The 18,663-nt window shown below is 36.4% G+C and overlaps 3 protein-coding genes across 3 annotated transcripts; 1 reads left to right on the top strand and 2 right to left on the bottom strand.

Moving 5' to 3' along the window:
- The first annotated feature begins 2,566 nt into the window (after positions 1-2,566).
- Positions 2,567-5,394, top strand: LOC121314236 (protein YAE1 homolog). The gene is made up of 3 exons (XM_041247271.1): positions 2,567-3,211; positions 3,793-3,914; positions 4,843-5,394. Exons 1-3 carry the CDS (start codon positions 3,098-3,100, stop codon positions 5,312-5,314), a joined length of 708 nt encoding a protein of 235 aa, XP_041103205.1. The 5' UTR covers positions 2,567-3,097; the 3' UTR covers positions 5,315-5,394.
- Positions 5,395-5,837: 443 nt separating this feature from the next.
- Positions 5,838-9,791, bottom strand: LOC121314235 (mediator of RNA polymerase II transcription subunit 1-like). Its single transcript, XM_041247270.1, has 5 exons — positions 8,955-9,791; positions 8,510-8,714; positions 8,132-8,227; positions 7,651-7,753; positions 5,838-7,191 (listed from the first exon to the last, which is right to left on the bottom strand). Exons 1-5 carry the CDS (start codon positions 9,057-9,059, stop codon positions 6,915-6,917), a joined length of 786 nt encoding a protein of 261 aa, XP_041103204.1. The 5' UTR covers positions 9,060-9,791; the 3' UTR covers positions 5,838-6,914.
- Positions 9,792-11,671: 1,880 nt separating this feature from the next.
- Positions 11,672-15,726, bottom strand: LOC121313775 (mediator of RNA polymerase II transcription subunit 1-like). Its single transcript, XM_041246570.1, has 6 exons — positions 15,430-15,726; positions 14,706-14,760; positions 13,078-13,210; positions 12,666-12,694; positions 11,896-11,967; positions 11,672-11,798 (listed from the first exon to the last, which is right to left on the bottom strand). Exons 2-6 carry the CDS (start codon positions 14,741-14,743, stop codon positions 11,672-11,674), a joined length of 399 nt encoding a protein of 132 aa, XP_041102504.1. The 5' UTR covers positions 14,744-14,760; positions 15,430-15,726.
- Positions 15,727-18,663: the final 2,937 nt, after the last annotated feature.

Genomic DNA, 18,663 nt, shown 5'->3' with positions numbered 1-18,663 from the left:
TGTCAATGTACTTTATATATCTGAACATTTCAATACGTTACTTCTAATCAGATGTTTTTCATTTCTAAAGTGATATTAAGTGGGATGAAAGTCAGCTGTTGGACTGATAAATGAGTGATATTAACTGGAGTGTGACAAAAAAGAAAGAAGATGATTTTCCAGAGCATTCTAATGAAGTGTATCTAGGCAGACTGTGACATTATGAGGATTGATATTATGTTATTTTTGTGCGTGTGTGTGTGTGTGTGTGTTTTAAGGCATTTGTGATCTGGCAAATTTTTTTTGTCACTGCATCTTTTGTTATAACAATATATTATTTATTTATTAAACCTAAAACAGACACATGTCATACCATCATTAGTTTGCTTATTATTATATGAATAAGAATAGTTTGTGAGTCCTTGTATATTCTCACTGGAAAAGAAAACCATTCATACATAATAAACAATATGTGTAAAATGTAAATATAATATAGAAATATATAAAATTGGAATATCATTTATGAACAAATGTTAGACTAGAATGTATTGCTTTGACTTTTAAATGGCAGTATGTCTTTACTAGCATTGGGAATACAAATAAATCACAAACTAAATTGTATTACATTATGCAACTACCCCTTTTACATAACTATTTATAATGGCAAAACTACTGCCTATTTTGAAAATAAAGCTGTAAATCAAGTCAGATGCTTATTATGCTATTTTATACACAGCTGTTTTAGCTACAGTATTTAGTATTATGCATGTTATCATTAAAATATTAGATGCTGAAAACGTGAGACTTAAATTCAGCTTTTAAAATAATGCAAACAAGGATTTGTATTTATTTATTTACTGTGTAAAAGGAACAAAGACACTTGTTTACAATCATAATGTTCTCTTGTTCAATGTCAAGGCCTCCCTAGTATTCCATATTAAGTGTTCTTTTATAAAACCAACATGCTGTAACTATTTATTTATGTCTGTATTTACTTGTTTTATTATTTATTTACTGTAATTAAATCAGAAACTAAAACAGTACATTACAATTACAATCAGAAAACTAAAATACACCTAACTGTTAAATAAGAAAATGAAATGTAATAATTTAGTTTAAGTATTAAGTGTTAACTAGCTGAATAAACTAAAATGATATTATTTATTACTAGAATCTCTGATGCTTCAGTGGGAAGGCCACTCCTCTATTCAAGCCACCTTGTGTTGGTCCCCTGGTTTTAATAGCAAGGTTTCACTGTACTGTGATATTCAAAAAAGCTACTATTAATGTTGAGGTAGTCAATCGTAGAAATTCACATATGTGGTTTGTGAGTCATGGTCAGAGACTGTCTATGAGCATTATGTTTTTTGTTCAATTAAATGACTTCTTATCTCTACTACAAATCAGCAATTATCTGAACTGTCACACATAATGAAATTAGTACCTTTAAATTTGAAGAAGATTGCACAAATGAATTAACGCATAACGCGTGTATGCATCATGTACAGTGTCAAAATTTTGATAAAAAGCCCTTGCATTTAGTGATGCTTAAGTCTAAAAAAGGCCTTGCGTACGCTATCTAGAATAAGAGAAGTAGACTGCTGTTGCCATCTAGTGGAAATACAGTGTAAATGTAATCCTGTTGACAGCAGCCCAGAGATTTATTCGTACGGTATTTTCAGCATTTTTTTTTTTTTCTTTTGTACTTTTATTTTGTATGTGTTGTACCTTATAAAAGTTTATTACATCATCATAATAATAATAATAATAATAATAATAATAATAATAATAATAATAAATTAATTGACAATAAATAATTATCTTCTAACAATCAGGTAGGCTTAATGTTTCCTGATTAGTTATCACAAACTTTTCTGTCAACTGTACACATACTATAAGGCTAAATAAAATAATGTATCAGTGATAATGTATTTAGTTTAAATGTACCTATTATTGTGGAAAAATACGTTTTTAGCTATGAATGCATATAGAGTTAAAGGAATTAGCTAAATAGTTATTTTCATGTGGCACAAAACATATTCATATTAGATGAATGAATAAAAGTATTGGACAGCACATTACTGCCAGCTACTGGTAGGTAATCCATTACAAACTGTTGAGGGAATGAACACATTTAAATTATATTTTAAAGAAGAACTATTGTAAATATTCATGGGTACAGTAACACAGTATTAGAAATATTTTAACTGCAATCCATGTGTACCTTTCATAGTTGTTATAAGTTCCTGCAAGAAGTTACTATTTTAATAACACCTATAATTATCAGAGGCCACAATTTTAAAGACACCTATTTAACAAAAGAAGGAAAAAAGATTAATACAAATCCCACTGCTTCTCTAATCTTTGCCACACGCACGCACACACACTTCTATATTTAATCTATGTTTTCAAGCTCCTTTTTGCACGAACAGAACATCATATAGATATTCTGCTGGGTGCTACTATTTTACGCAGTTTTGTTTTTTTTACAAATACAGCATTAGCATACACGACATTAGCCTTCAACAGGAAAGGGGCGGTTCCTTCAGTACCCGGAAGGTGTCGCTAATGACTTATTTATCTTGAACATAATTAGAGGCCCGTGGTAGAGAAACTGAAATGTATTGGTCAAATATAGCAATTTATGAGATTCATTGGTACATATATAATATTACAAGCTACTACGGCTCTCAGATATTTCACAGCCAGAATTTTATCACGTAGCTAGGCAAAAATTGTTACGTATTATATAACTAATTTCATAGCATAGACTTGAATCAGAGTTCAAACATCCCCATAGAAATTAAATAACAAAGAATAAATAATGTTTTTTGTTGTTGTTTGTTTGTTTGTTTGTTTGTTTGTTTGCACCTCTAACCCACAGAAACTTTTTTTTTTCCAGCCATCGGTTTGTTATACCAACAATCTATTAAAATTGCACATTCACTAAAGTGAGTGGCAATACTTTCAAATCAGCCGTAAATATCTTAGTCAGAGCGCGCATTTCGATGACGTTTCACACACTCTTTATAGAACTCACATGCGATCAGGACCGTACTTAATTGTGGGTTATTTTTAGCAGGTTCAAGAGAGACGTTCATTGCACCAATTAGGATCGATGTCTTGGATGAAAGCAGTCCCATCCTTTGGAGATGATGTGTTTGATGAAGATATGGATGACATAAATCTTCAGCAGAAGGAATGGAAGAGTAACATGGAGAAACGGATCAAGGTCTGAATAGTGTATTTATGTTGTATTATCTACTTCCACACTACTGTGCAGTCAGTATAGTAGTACAAGTACAATGTTATACATTGCACACACATCCACGATTTAAGAAACATACCTGGCTGGAAAGTCAACTGGTTTCATTATTTCGTATAGCTATAGATACAGAGCGTGCCTGTTATAAATAAAAGCTATCGAGATTCACAAGCAACTGTAAAGCAGGGTAATTTTAAGAATCAATAGGCAATCAGAAAATTGGTTTTAGTTTTCTGCGGTAACACCGGATGGGGTGTCAGTGCTTCTGGATACTTGTTTTAAAGCGCGTGTTGCCGTTTTGGTCCGCCTATGTGTTAAAGCTCTGTTAGTTGACAGGAAACAAAACATTCAGTATAAAAAGGATTTAATTAATTAATTAATTGTTTCCTGTAAATTGTGCCTGACAAAAACACAAACTATATGGAATACGGCCTTTAATTGCAATTTGTTGGAATATGAATTTTGTGTTAAATTTGTACAAAAAATAATTCTTGTACCATTGTGCTGATCCTGCTTTTGCCAAACGGTTTGCATGTTTTTTTTATCAGGATGGATATCGAGATGGTATGGATGCAGGCAAAGAGGCTTCCCTTCAGCATGGGTTCAATCAGGGTTACAAAGAGGGAGCAACAAGGATGGGGGTCATTGGACAACTCAAAGGAATTTTCAGGTGAGCCTTGCAGGGCTTGCCCATCAAATACATTTTCTGTGGAGGGAGCAATTTACCTGCCCAAGTCTACTATAGCCCTACTCCTCATCATTTCAGTTACTGGAACAATAGAAACATCCCCAGTGATTCATGAGATATTAGCATCTAACGTTTTAGGCTTCAGTTTTCAAAACAAATTGCTCCTCGGCATCAAAAAGCCATTTCTTTTTATTATATTTTTGAGTGCAATGGTAGCCTAAGATATAGCACCAACGTGAACAGACTACATCTTCTCTTCTATCTTGTTACTTTTGTGTGTCATCATTACTGTTACTATTGTAGGAATCTGAATGGTTTCTTAGCGTAATGGCATGGATTGCACCTTATCCTGGTTCAGTGAAACTACTGTCTCCATTTCTTTAATCCAGATAACCCATGACAGGGCTCCAGAGCCTGCCGAATAATGTGGCCAGCTTACTTTTAAAGACCTGTCAATGAAACAAGGGTACCAAGTGACATGTCTCTTGCCTATTACCTGCAGTGTTTCTAGTTTTCTTTTCCAGTGATATTTTACCATTCTTACACACTATGTTGTTGAAATTTGTTGACTGTTGACAACTGAATTTATTGCCTAAAAACCACTATAGATTATAGTGCAATTTGCCAGTACATTTTAAAAATAGCTCTTCCTGCCTAAGTTCAATAATGACTTGTTCTACCGTGACATATTTAATATGTTTTAATTTTTAATGATGGCTTGATTATAAAGATCAAATCATAGAGCTTTAATCAGATGTAACCTTAATGAACTCAATAACATAACCAGGGTTGGTCTGGTATATAAAATATCTGGAAATGGAAAAAGGACTCAAGATGCATGTGACCTTGTTGGTCAGGCTGAGGATCTTTTCTTACTGCTTTCATAACATAACTTTGTAATTTTTTTCAGTGCGTTGCAGTCATGGTGCCAGCTTCAAAAAAAGGACTTCAACACCACTGCTAGAATTAGTCATCTACTTCAGGAAGTGGACCAGCTGGAGGAGCAAATGACAGAGAAATTGAAAAACTGTCAGCAGCAGATCCACATGGGAGAGTTAACGGACATCATTGAAGACATGGGCATTGCAAAACCTACACAGGAGCCAGACTCTGAATCTAACAGCAAGTCCAAAGGGACTGACTATTGCAGTTCAGGTGGGGAAGCTGCAAAGAACTGTTGCAAGAGTCAAAGCACAAGTTCAGGGTCCCACACAGGGGGCTGTCAGCCATCATCAGAAACTGTGACACAACATAATCTAGGGCAGCTTTTAATGCAGTGTATTGATTTAGTGGGGGAGCTTGGACTTCCAGCAGAGCTGATACAACATATCCACCAGTTAAACAGCAGTTTTTATCACATGAATGCAGGGCCATATTTCTAACTTGTATAATAAAGCTCTTTGCAAAGAATGGTGTTTCTCCATTTTTGACAATTACACAAAGTAACTTGAGTTTGCAAATCTTCACCTACCACTGGTAATATCTCCTAAACCATTCCATGTAGCAGCTTTGTGTTTGGTTTTTAGATGATAGACTTCAGGATAGTGCCTTCCTGGTATACATGCATTCTGTTGTTTTTATAGGTGTCAGTCTATCACCGTTTTAACTTCAGGCCCTGATTTTGACATTGGTACTTTATCGTTTGAGCACATCTGTATTCTTAGATTTTTCTCAGTACAGTTCCATTACAGGTGGTATCTAATAGAAATTTTCACTTACACTTTTTTTTTTAACAAATAGATGCTTTGTCTTCATCCACAGAAATTCCCCATTTATAGTTTTGTGTTGCTTTCATTAACAGTGTTTTGTGTCTGCTCCAACAACAAATATTCTCAGAGCTTTGTTTATTACGCCTAACAGAATCTTTTCAAATGTCATCCCCAGCCCACCAAAGACTACAGTACAAGATAGAAATTTTGCCTAATCTTGTTTTCTTAACTGGTATATGTGTTGTCCAGTAAATACACAGTACAATGATATTCACAATGGAGTACATAATTGATGGATTTAATTACTGGAATAACTTTTAGGGCTATATGTAAAATGTGAGTTGACAGGGAACATCGTATTAATTTGACACTCGCTGGTTAGGAAAGCAAAAATAAAAAATCGGGTGGTTTTACCTCATCGAGCTCAGGCACCCACACTTCAGCTCCTGAAAGTCTAAACACAATTGCTGGTGGTACTGGAAGATGTCTACTGACCTTCAATTCTCCAGAGCTGTTATGAGGAATTAATGCAGTGAGGGAATATAATTGCAAATTGGGACAAAAAATGGGGGTAAAATAACTGGAGGGCAAAAGGTGCTGCATTTATATTTCACTGCCACCAGTACAATAAACATGGAGGCAGATGCCTGCAGTGCAAGGGGCAACCCAATTCTGAAAACACTCTGCACTGGTGTAGACAGTCCTGTGCCTGTATTTTGCTAAGGAATAGTCTCAGATAGGTTGGAGTTTGTTCAATGAACATAAACACATTGCAGATTTTAAAAAAAGATGCCAGGGTGTAAAAATGTTGATCACTCAGCTCTGCCTGGATGCATCTGGCATACAAATTCAATAGGCAGCCAATCAACAACCACTGCCATAACATTAAGCAATTTTCCAGTACAGTTCTGCAGAATCCTAATCAAGTGCTTAAGTTATGTTGTGTTCACTCAGTCTAGCTGTATAATCTACCAGCCAAGTAGCAGGTCGGAATATCAAATACCACAATTCTCTAACTATTAATTATTTCACAACTGTAGACCATACAGGTCATGGAAAGACAACTTGTTTATTTCAGTTTTTATTAAATTTGTCAGAATAGGACAAGGAAACAAACACTAATTATCCCAGGGTACTCTATGTAAAGTTACTTGGTGCTGAAAGGTTAAAGCAAGCAAGTAAGAAGAGCAAAACATTGTTTAAAAGAAACCATTTTTAAAAGTGCTTTGTGCAGCGTTGTTACAGGTGCCTAGCCTATTCCGAGTGCTAGCGGTTAACCTGTAAAGCTCATGTTTTCACAAAGCTGAAGGCAGCTGTTTGCTGACCATGCAGGAAACACATTCACTAATGCATCAGGATAAGGGTTAATTGTTTGTATATTTACTTCAGCATCAGAATTTGCAGCAGGTACAGAGACAACATAAGAACAGGCGGGAGGGAGCGTTGTGGAGGAAGACAGTGTAGGAGCCTCGGTTATAGCAGGAGGCACATTATTCCACTGGTCTGCTTTCCTGCTGATTGCCCTCATGGTGACTGGGATAGACATGCAACTAGAGCAAGACCAAAAAAAAAAAACACAACAACTCACTCTTCTGTTCAAATTACAAGCTGCTAATTTCACATTGGCATTAAGCTACCATTGCCCTTTGCTACCAGTCTACACTTATCCCTTTCTAATGTTACATTTTAACCTTGCACAAGACACCATATGATGGGTTACAAGCCATTAAAAAAGTTAAAAGGCTGGAGGGTCGTTCACACGTGGGAATTTAGTTATAGTATGTGTGCAAACTTGTTTCTGGATGTTGCCCAAACAAAGGTCAGAAAATACTTTACTTTGAGCACACTGAATCGAATGGAAGAAAGGAAAGGGCCAGGCGCAAATACGTTTCAAAAGCTAACATTGTACCATTCAACTGAAGCGCAAGCTCTGCAATCGAGCAGTAGAACAGGTCTTGTGCCGATGTCAGTATTAACACATCAGCCAGTGCGAGGAGTAAATTGCTTACCGGTTTAGAACCTTTGTAATATAGTCGTTGACAGACATGTCAGGTGCTCCTGTTGTATACAGCTTGCTGGTAATATGCCTTGAACTGTCAACATCCACAACAACTAGTATGAAAAAAGGTATAGGTTCACATTTTAAAATTTGAGCAGCAAAAATAGCAAGGCAGCAGAAATGATACTGGAGAACTGGTTCAGTTCACACTAGCAGTATTGTTTGACATTGGTTTTTGTAATGTATTAACTTAATAAATACAACAAAACATTGCTTTTGTCTAACTTCTACAACATTCCAAAATTGTCTTTCAAAGGTGCTCACCAAAAATACCACACACACTTCATGTTGCATCCAGTTTATTTGATTTAAATATGGAAGACTCGTCCTCTCTGTGGTGTTGCATTTAGATGCAGTATGAACACAACATCACTATAGCTATCAGTACTGCACTATCAAACCTGGAAGAGAAGTGCGTTATCAACACTTACCTGTAGCCAAAGTGTCATTGAGAGGGTGTTGGAATGAGACAGAAAAGCTGCTGTCAGCCAAATAGTTAACTTCAAAATGAAGTGATGCAGGAAATCCTACAAAAAAATTGTCACAACATCACTTTTTCACTCCCAAGGCCACACTGCAAGAGAAATCAACTTAGACACATTTACACATTATTTTCTACAGAATTTACATTAATGAAATTAAGAGCAGTGTCACTATTATCAAGCAATAGCCACCTATACAAAACATTTTCACCATTTTACCAAGATCACTGAATTAACATTTTTCTCAATTTGAATCCTGTAAAGCAATGACTATTTTTTTTACTTTTTTTTTTTTCAAATTTGTGGTTACTTGCTACACAACGCTACCTTTGTCAGCTCTGTTCGTTGTAATACAGCTGGCTATCAAGGTGTTGTAAGCAGACTGGTGCCGGAGTATCTCCAGTATGGAAGGCACCTGTTCTGGGTGGCTGAATGGAATGTTGTTGATCAGAGCTCCCTCTGGAGGCTTCTTTAGGTGCAGCGATGCTTCTTGTGAAAGGACATAGCTGTGAAAATGGTTATCTGGAAGGGACTAAATAAAATTCAGTAGTTACTCACTATATATTTTTTTTTTCTTTTTTTTTTCATTCTTGTTAGCCAGTACAACCAAAAGAAACTATTAAAGTAGCCAAATGTTTCTGCTTGCACGTTAACATGAAAGTTAGGAAATTGTCCTCCCTCTGTGAACAGCCATTTTTAACAGAAACAACAAGCTTGCAGTTTGTTTTACTGTTTGCAAGTGTTTTATAGATTGTAGCAAGCAAGCACTTACCACCAAAAAGTACTGGTCCAAGTGATCTACTGTGCAGTGTTTCTGCTCCAGAACAGCCCTGGTCAACAGCTCATAGAAAGGAATGTATTGGAGCTCCCCGACCATTGAAATACCTATAAATATGAACAGCAGTCAACCTGCTGAGAGCTGTGTAGCGCATAGCCTCCGATAAGTCCCACTATGTAGGATTCAGCCAGATGTACAGCATGTATATTTAAATACCATCCAATGACTTGGGGGCATTTAAACAGAGCATTTAAAATGTGTACATGAGCATGATTTAATTTGTGATAGACATTAATCCGAAAGTAGCCATCAAAAGCATTTAAAAGGCAAAGGATGGCAAGCAGGATGGTTCTCAACAATATTGTATTAAAGTGGAAACTGTCATTTAGGATAGCCAGCATCCTCTAATGTTTCCACATTCTGTAGCTTGACTAACTGTTTGTGTTTGCATGTCCCGTACTATAGGATCTGGGTTTTCCAGAACCGCTACCCTGTATGGACAGATAATAACAGAACCTGTCAGCCTCTGTATGTTTTCAATGAAGCTGGTGAGAATGGGAAAGGGCTGAGGAAATTTCAGGAAGAAACAAGCTGGCAGATCCATGCTGACTGCTCCATCCAAACCACGAAACAAAGAGACCCTGTAAAAATACCACACAGTCACAATAACAAACCTGTCAGCTAAGCAGAGGATTCAACTCCCATACAAGAGACAACTGTAAAGTTGTATTTATTACCTCAATGTTACTGAAAGAATTCATATTACTACAACCCTGAGGCAGAACACAAAGATGCTTTGCAAATTCTGTCAATATTATGTAATGAAAACATGTTTGTTGCACACGTTGCAGCAGATTACAAACAGGATTGTTCCAGAACTGCCAATCCAAAGCTACCAACGGCTCCATTCGTCTGTCACTTATGGTGCTGCAAGAAATCTCAACAGAATGCTCAGAATGGAAAGTAACAAAGCAATGTCTTTTGAGGGTTTACCTTTCATTCTCTACCTGCTGAGAATCTTCAATCAAAGAAGCCACAGGAAGCTTGTGTAAAATGCTTGTTCCATCAACCGTGACCAAAACCTTATTTCCATAGCAACTTAAACCTGAAAAATAAAACCTGTTTCAAAATGCTAATAATTTGAAGCAAGAAGCCCAATACCCATTGAATTTGGCTATTAATTAGTCTGGTTTCACTTACGGAAGTGTAGGATATAGGACCACCTAAACTGTCCACAAAGCAGATGAAGCTGAGTTGAAACTGGTACAGTTACATTTAAAAATAAATCATGGACATTTTGTGTTTCGATAAAGTTCTAAAACACTGCTTTATACCAAAAAATAAAATGTACATGATTAGTTCCTTCAAGCAACAAGGGTATAATAAATGAGCCTATTCATACAAAATGTAAAGGACTGTTTTAATAAATACTTGCTACTGATTAATTAAATCTGTAGTTCAGGAAAACTGCTTGAGAGAGACTTAGAAGTTCGTTTTCACATTTCAAAGCACAGTTTTAAAAAAGTCTTAAAAACATTTACTTTTTTATGAATACAGTAGGGCCCATCATCACTTTACAAACTTCAAATCACTATATGTATATAGTATGAAGAATAGACTATATAGTCCAAGAGATCACTGACTGTACCTGGCATCATTTGTTCTTCAAGTTGATCATAAGGAGTAATGAAGTATTCAATGCTCATTGGGTTCCCTGCAGTAAAACAAACCAAACTTGTTCCCCCCACCTACACAAAAGCAGACAAGGTGGATGCTGCAACAGCATGCAACCTTCAACAAGGATATTTCAAAGCAGAGATACAACTGGAAAGGAAAACATTTTAAAAGTCAACATTTCAGCTAGATCAGTTATTAAAAAACCTTTCTTTACCAGATTTAACGCAGAACAGAACTTCATTATAATTATTAGAAACTACTTGCCATAACAAATTATTTAGCCCTAAAGAGAATTGTGTAGTCTGTCTCTTAAGCATTTTCTGAAGAGGGACATGTTTGTGTTTGTGTTTGTGTGTGTGTGTGTGTGTGTGTGTATACACACTCACATACATACATACATACATACATACACACACACACTTTTGCCAGCTCAGTTCTAATGTTGCTTTCTGTGTTCTGGACTACAGTGCAGGTAGAACAATTTCTACCAAGAACAGAATGTACATCCACTTCAGAGCTGGTGGAGATGTGTTATTAGAGGTCTGATATAGAGTTGTTTACCTTCTCTCCTTGGCACCAAGTTCCCAACTCTTCCATGTAGTATGGCATCAATCCGTGGGTTGTTGTTAACTACTGGTCTAAACACACCAACACAATAATGCAAGTAGATTAAAAGAGGAAATTGGTTTAGGGTTGTATGCATCAACCCACCTGCCAAATCCACATCCAAAAGTAAAATCCAAACAGAAACTAATTCAACAAATTCCACATAGAAAGGTACAAGCTTTTCTTTACTACACTGTAAAACTCAAGCCTGTGACAGTTGGCATGATAATAATCATCTTTTAAATTCAATTTATGCTGTTGTGGCAGCAGGACAAGGAGATACGTACCCAAATGTTTTGCTCTTTAGAACACATTACAGCAAGCTAAATTACTAGCAAGCATAGAAAGAGTTTATTTTTGTATACTTAGTAAGGCTTTAAAATCACCAATCTCATAATTTATTTCGTTTTATTGTTAGGTTGCAGGATTCATGGAACGACATTTTGTTTTTGTGAACTAACCGACATGTTTAGGGAATACCTGGGGAACCGAGACATTTTCATCAGATCCGTCTCAAGCGACTGCAGGGCTAAATAGGTCTTTATCTTGGTTTCACTAAAGAGAGGAAAGGAAAAACATACAAACAAAAAAACACTTAACATTCCAAGGCACAGAGCACACAGTAATGAACCTTAACAGGGCACAGCAATACCTATCTCCATGAATGTGGTAGAGAGAGGAAAACCCTTCCAGCTTCTTTGAAAAGTCTTCAAAATTCTTCAACCTGCGTGAAATATATATATATATATACATATATATATTTCTAAAGAAATTGGAGACACACACAATGCAGTTTTTACCATGCACATTGGAATAGCCATCCTTAAAGGACAAAGGCCAGTTCAGAAGTTTGCCATCAATACAGCAAGGCACTGTAACAAGAATCCACACAGAAGTGTAGAAAGAATACAGAAATGTATCATAATAAAAGCATATGGTTATCCTCAGAGAATTAACACATTTGAGGAAGGTTTTTCAATAGTCATACAGATTTTAAGGCAAGAAAGTCATTGCTTTAGCCTGGTTCCAAACATGAGACCAATACCATTTTCATTGCTAGGAGGATATTCCCGTAAGGGAATTAAGAGCTGTATATAATGGTTAACTCACTCCTCCAATGTACTTCAAGCATCCACCCTGTCAACTGGTAAGCCTTAGTTTGAAAAGGGATTCCAAATGACAATAATGGATCAATTAGGGGATTCTACAGCTGAACAAGTTGTGCTTCACTACTTTGCAGTTATTGCTATAGGAAGTAAGGTTATTATAATAATGTACAGTTGGAATCTATTCTTTTTAAAACATGCTTCACATAGCCTTCCTTCAAAGTCCAATCCAAACTGTCTACTCCTTCCCACTTTGAAGGTGGGGTTTCCTAGGATATGGGTTGTATGAAAAGATATTTTTTAAATATTGTATTACCTCAAAAGTTTAATCAGTTCTTCGCAAGTCTGAAAAGACACAAAATATCTGTTAGATTTGGATAAACAAATGTCAATGCATTCTTCAAGGGGCAACAAGAGGCCTGGCCTGGTAATGCAAATAACTGGTGTTGAAATGCAATGCAAATAAGCAGAACAAGTTAACACTTCATTCCACAATAACTTTCTTTTTTAAACCCTACTCCAAGTACCCCAAACAAGTTTCATATGTAGTTTTTTCTATTGGTATTGCAGTCTTTCAAAGTTATAGTTTCACAGCCATTCCCTCATTCACAAGACTTCATTGATCGGGTTAGAGGTCAGAGATTAGCGATAACAAAAATACTTTAATAGAATCAGACGCTTTACCGACTCTCTTCATCTTAAAAACTTAAGCCAGTTAAATACATCACCACAGGAGCTTCTCCGTGATGGGCGACTTTGACATCAAGAACTTCCCCACTTGGCTTCATGAGAACTTCCAAGTAAAACATGTCAGAGGTGATGTAACAAGCTGGTTCTGTGGGGCTCTGGTGCGAGCCAAGCCTGTGGAGGAACACGCTACTGTTCATTGTCTTATAGGCTAAAAACTACATATTTTGCAAAATAACTACAATTTGGAAAATACATTGCATAGCAAGTGCTTGTTTTGAAAGTCATATTGGTCTCATCACACAACAAGCTCAACGTGGATAATCTATGGGCTTTGTGGGGCAGTTGTAAGCAGATTATGAGCCCTGTTTTGAAGCATGTGCAAAGGCAAATATGTGAGGAAGAAAACATAACATTTTAGGAATACTCTTTTATATTACTGTACACGTTCTTGCTAGATTTATACCATTAAATTATTGTATTCCACTTTAAAAATGTGCCTTGTCTTCACAAACAGGGCCCCTTGGTTAAACTGAGGGTTGTACTGCTAAAATACTTATTTTCCCCTGTTCCTATATTCTCTCCCTCAACCATCCATAAAATGTATTTTTCCATTGAATTGTTGGCAGAGTTAAACTATGCAGGGTGCATTTAAAAACACACACACACACACTTTAATTGCATGAGGGCGATTAAAAAAATGAAAATTTTATTTTCTTAACATTGAGAATCACATCTAGAACATTACTTTAACATTTGTCCTTGTGACACCTTTAATCTAGAACTCAACCATTTAAAAGTCCTAGATCACCCCAGAGACTTTAGCCATGTTCACATACTGGTTCCCGATATGGACATTAACACACTAATCTACTAAAACCAAGTACTGGATCATGTTACATGACCTACCCAAAGAATACCCTGGTATGAACAAGGAAGCACACTTGGTTTGAACAGTTTGAATTATGTATTTGTCAATATGCTACATATGGCCATATTGCAATCCCAAAATGTAATTAGCACCATTCTTTGTAAAAAGTAAAACAGTTAATGCAACAAAACATAACACACCATCCAAGAAAATTCATTTTATCTGTTATTTATCTTGTGACACTTAATTCCTTCTGCAAAATAGCCAATTCTTTCATGCTGTAAAAACCTCAATATAATTTGGCCCAGAGTATATACTGCATTAAGCACTCTGCAGTGGTGAAATTACCCACTAGAGGGAGCCACGAGAGGCAAGTCTCCTGGTAATTCAACCTCTGCATTCCCAGGCACTACACAATCAAGTATACATTAATATATTTTTGTCCATAGTTTTGTTTCTTAGCTTCAGTACCAACATTTTTTAACTACACAATTGCAAACCATCTCTCTGTGAGATGGAAGTTTTTGAGGGATACGATGTTACAGCCACTGGTGTCCGTGCATTGAACATGGTGATGCATTATTAATGTGCTCCTCAGTGAGCAAGATGGTCATGTCCATTGAATTGCTGAATACATTCTTTCACACATACAAAGTTTCACGTGACTTAACACAAAATGTACAATGCTGCAGTAACACAATTTCTCTTCCCAGAGAATGCAATTGATTGTACGACTCAAGAAGAAAAGGTAGCTTTGTTGGGAGCCTAGACCCACTATGCAAATGAAACAGCACTTACCCTTTTTGCTTAGCTATAGTTTCTAGTCTGGTTGCCATGGCGGTCAAGGATGTAACTTGAAGAATAGAGATACAAGCAGAACGTTAACTTACTAATACTACAAATATACATGCATTACATTCAATTAAAGTGCAGCATTGTCATCTTTCAACAGGACTTATTACAGTCCTGTTGGAGCTTTGAATGCAAGCATTTCTCAATAAGAAATATTGAATAACACAGTATATAAATTCAGCTGTCAAGTTATAATGCATTAGGTTATTTGAAAATCAAATTCAACACAAAGGCACATATTGCTTTGCAGCATCACACAATGTACAGAGTGGTAAGAAAAATAAATGCTGTTGTGGACAAATCTTTAACCAAAATACAAGGATGCACACGTTGGCAAGTCTGTGTTGGCCAATAAAACAACTAGGTGTTGTGTGCAGTGTCCTCTACGACCCACAGTCTTTTTCATTTGGTACCTCCACCGATGAAGGCTTTTTGGCTAAAACATGTTTGTGACTTTCTTTATGGATTAGAATTTGAATCTGTTTGTTCTTCATTTCACAGTTTTGTTTTTTGAAGAACAAATCGTGAAAATTACTTTTTGGAACTAATTTGTTTCTCATGAATGCAGCCCTTCGTCACATTGCCTTAAACGCCTTAATTTTCAAAATGTTTTTCCACAAATGGTACTGACAACCACACTGTACAACTTGCTGGTAAGAGAACACTTTACCATTCAAAGCTTTCTGAAGTCCTTCTAAGCAGCCCAACAAAGGTTGATTGCTGGCTAAGCCAAAACCACTTGTGGATTTGTCCTGAAAATATTGAAAAATGAAAACTATTAAAGGAAACAAAAGTATAAAATCTTTAATATGCCCTCCCTTTCTTAGGCCTACGATGATCTAGAGTAAAATGACACAGGGTTAGATATGTACTCTGCATTTTACCCCTCTCCTATCTCTTTCTCAAGCATCTCTTCAAAAACAGGAAAAACTGTCCCATCTTCAACTACATGAAAGATTTTAATCTGTCTCCCAGGTGCAGCTGTAACCCCAAATATTATTAAATCACTGAAAAAACGTGTTTCTTTATGCTGGCTGCCTAACCCCCACACCACCCCTGTCGTCATCCTCTATTAATTTTTATCCTAGAAAATAGAAGAGTCAGTGGAGACTTCAAAATCTTAAAAAGGGTCAAAATGTTAACCACAATCACTATCTCAAGCTTAGCACAGAGGTCTTGTCACTCAGAGACTGGTGGGTGCATGGAATGGGCTTGGAGCCATGTTAATTCTGCTGATTCATTGAATCCTTCAAGTGCTGTATGGGTGCATTTTTTTTAATAAATTTGCAGCTATAAACCAGGCAGGCATCAACCTGCTTAAATGGACCCCACTCACTTGTAACTGTTCTTATGTTGTCATGTTTTTCAATACTTGTTATATGAAACAGTACTTGACCCAGACACTCAAATTGCCAACATCAAAACTTGATTATATCAGATCAAATGGTTTGTAAGCATGACCTTAAAATAGACAAGTGACAAAGCACTGTATCATTAATCAGGGACAATGTCACTCTGGAACGCATGTGCTCTGTAGCATCAATATGGCCAAAGGTTAAAACAATGTTGCGGTGAAAGGTTTTTACTGGACACACCTGTACTGGAATCTAACTATGTAAAACAAAGAACACACCTGTCCACCAAACATTACGACAATAACTCACAGTGTAGTCCTATATAGCAGAACGTTAGTCACATTACCTCACAGCGCAGCATAATACAAGGCGGCCGATCACTTTGCTATAATTCTAAGAAAAATAAACATGGATCTTAAAACAATGTATGAGAATTATTTTTGTATAGACTGTGCACATTCCAATTGTTGTACACAGACAAGCCTTACCATGCACCTGCGCACCAAGTTAAACGTCTCATTCCATTGCTTTTCTGCGTATTTTGAACGCAGTTTAGCAATTAGTGCGTTTATATGGAACGGCGTTTTGGTTTCTGTAATAAAGGTAGACAAAGTTTAACACAGTTCTGCATACAGTTTTACGCATGTAAGAAAGTTGTTACCTTATAAGTACAAATTGAAAATAGTTTGTTTCCTATCAAAATACTACGTTATTTTTTTTTTACACACACACACACACATTATAACATTATGTTTTATTAGAAAAATACAGCCTGCAATAATTTATACTACAGGAACATGGCAGGACTACCATATGCCGTACTTCAGATCTAATTGTTTTTCCTTTATTGTTTTGAATTGAATAAACTTAGTTTGAAAAACGTTACACTCTCTTTGTGTCACCAATCGAGAAAGAAAATAGCAAAATATTTGCTTTGAAGATACTGAAAAAAAGCGCTCAGACACATTAATTCTTTTCAGAGCAGAAACCTAGAAGACGTTAGATATGTTGTTTACCACATTTAAAATCTTCACGACAAACACTGTTGTTAGTTTGATAATAGTAACGTAATTTAAAGTCAACAACCACAAACAATCAATATGTAAATGAAATTACTGAATATTTCAAAGTTATATTGTCGAACACAAATATGACGTTATTCACTGTTGTAGCTTAAAAAACAGTATATCATATGCCAATGTGTCATTTTTGTTACGGTGTATACAGCATGATTTTAGCTTTTCTGTCCTACACGGTTATTTATTGTTAATTAACGAAGCTGCATGTATATATGGTACATTTCTGTCTTAACAAAGTGGGGGGAAAACATCACCTTTTTTCATTGTATCCATCTCTCAAAAGCACAGACACAACGGAAGGGGCGCCGCGTATTAATCTTTCTGGGCTGCACAGGTGAGGTGTGGGTATTACTGCGCGTTCGCAGAACAATAAAGACATTACAATTAGGATCGCTTGGGTCCCAGGCAGTTGTGGGATTGAAGGGGAGTTACATTGTCGGCAGTACCGTTGGAACAAATGCATTGCAAAAGGAAATAGTTTAATTAAATAAAAAACACGTGAGGTTAAAAGGGGAATCAAAGACGAAATACATAGAGCATGGCAAACAAGGTGGCATAAGGAAAGAACAAAGACACATTATAGATGATAAAAAAACATAGATAAATAATTCAGGGTAGTTCCAATACAAAACAAGATATTGTAGCGAGCGCCAGAGTAATTGACACACACACACCAAAACTCTTTCAGTACAATGCGGTTTTTATTGGCAACTAACACAGCTAGCACCATCCACACACTCACAGCACGTACTTCCCAACCCCAACAGACAGACATCGCACAATTAACCACAAACAATAAATGAACACATCCTATAACGTGCTTCCCAGCCCCAACAGAAAGACACCGCACAGCAGGTAATTAACTACAAACAATAAAGAACACAATTTATAACTAGAACATAATATGCTACCTTTTATATTGATAAAATATTTGTGCCGATTTGGCGTATTCTAAGAGGCTGTGTGGTCCAGTGGTTAAAGAAAAGAGCCTGTAATCATGAGGACCCCGGCTCACTCACTCACTGTGTAACCCTGAGTGAGTAACTGAACAGCCTTGTGTTCTGTCTTTTGGGTGAGAGGTAAGTGACTCTGCAGCGGATGCATAGTTCACACACCCTAGTCTCTGTAAGTTGATTTGCATAAAGGTGTCTGCTAAATAAACAAATAATAATTGAATATAAGAACATAAGAAATTAATGAAGAAGAGGAGGCCATTCGGCCCATCTGGCTTCTAGAAGCTGGTTGATCTCAAAATTGTTAAGTCGAAGGATCCAAGTGATTCTGTCTCAACAACATGACAAGGTTCCCATTCCATACCCAACTTAAACCACTGTCAATCTGAGGACAACTGGAACTCTGCATGCCATGCTGTCCATGCACCATGAACTAGTGGTGACTGCTGGTTCAGATGCTACCCAATTGGAAATGAGACATTAACAAAGCATACACAGGCCTATTTTAGTTACTTGG

Source organism: Polyodon spathula, chromosome 4, assembly GCF_017654505.1.
Source record: "Polyodon spathula isolate WHYD16114869_AA chromosome 4, ASM1765450v1, whole genome shotgun sequence".
NCBI classification, from domain to species: Eukaryota; Metazoa; Chordata; class Actinopteri; order Acipenseriformes; family Polyodontidae; genus Polyodon; species Polyodon spathula.
This window is presented reverse-complemented; position numbering and strand designations above follow the sequence as displayed.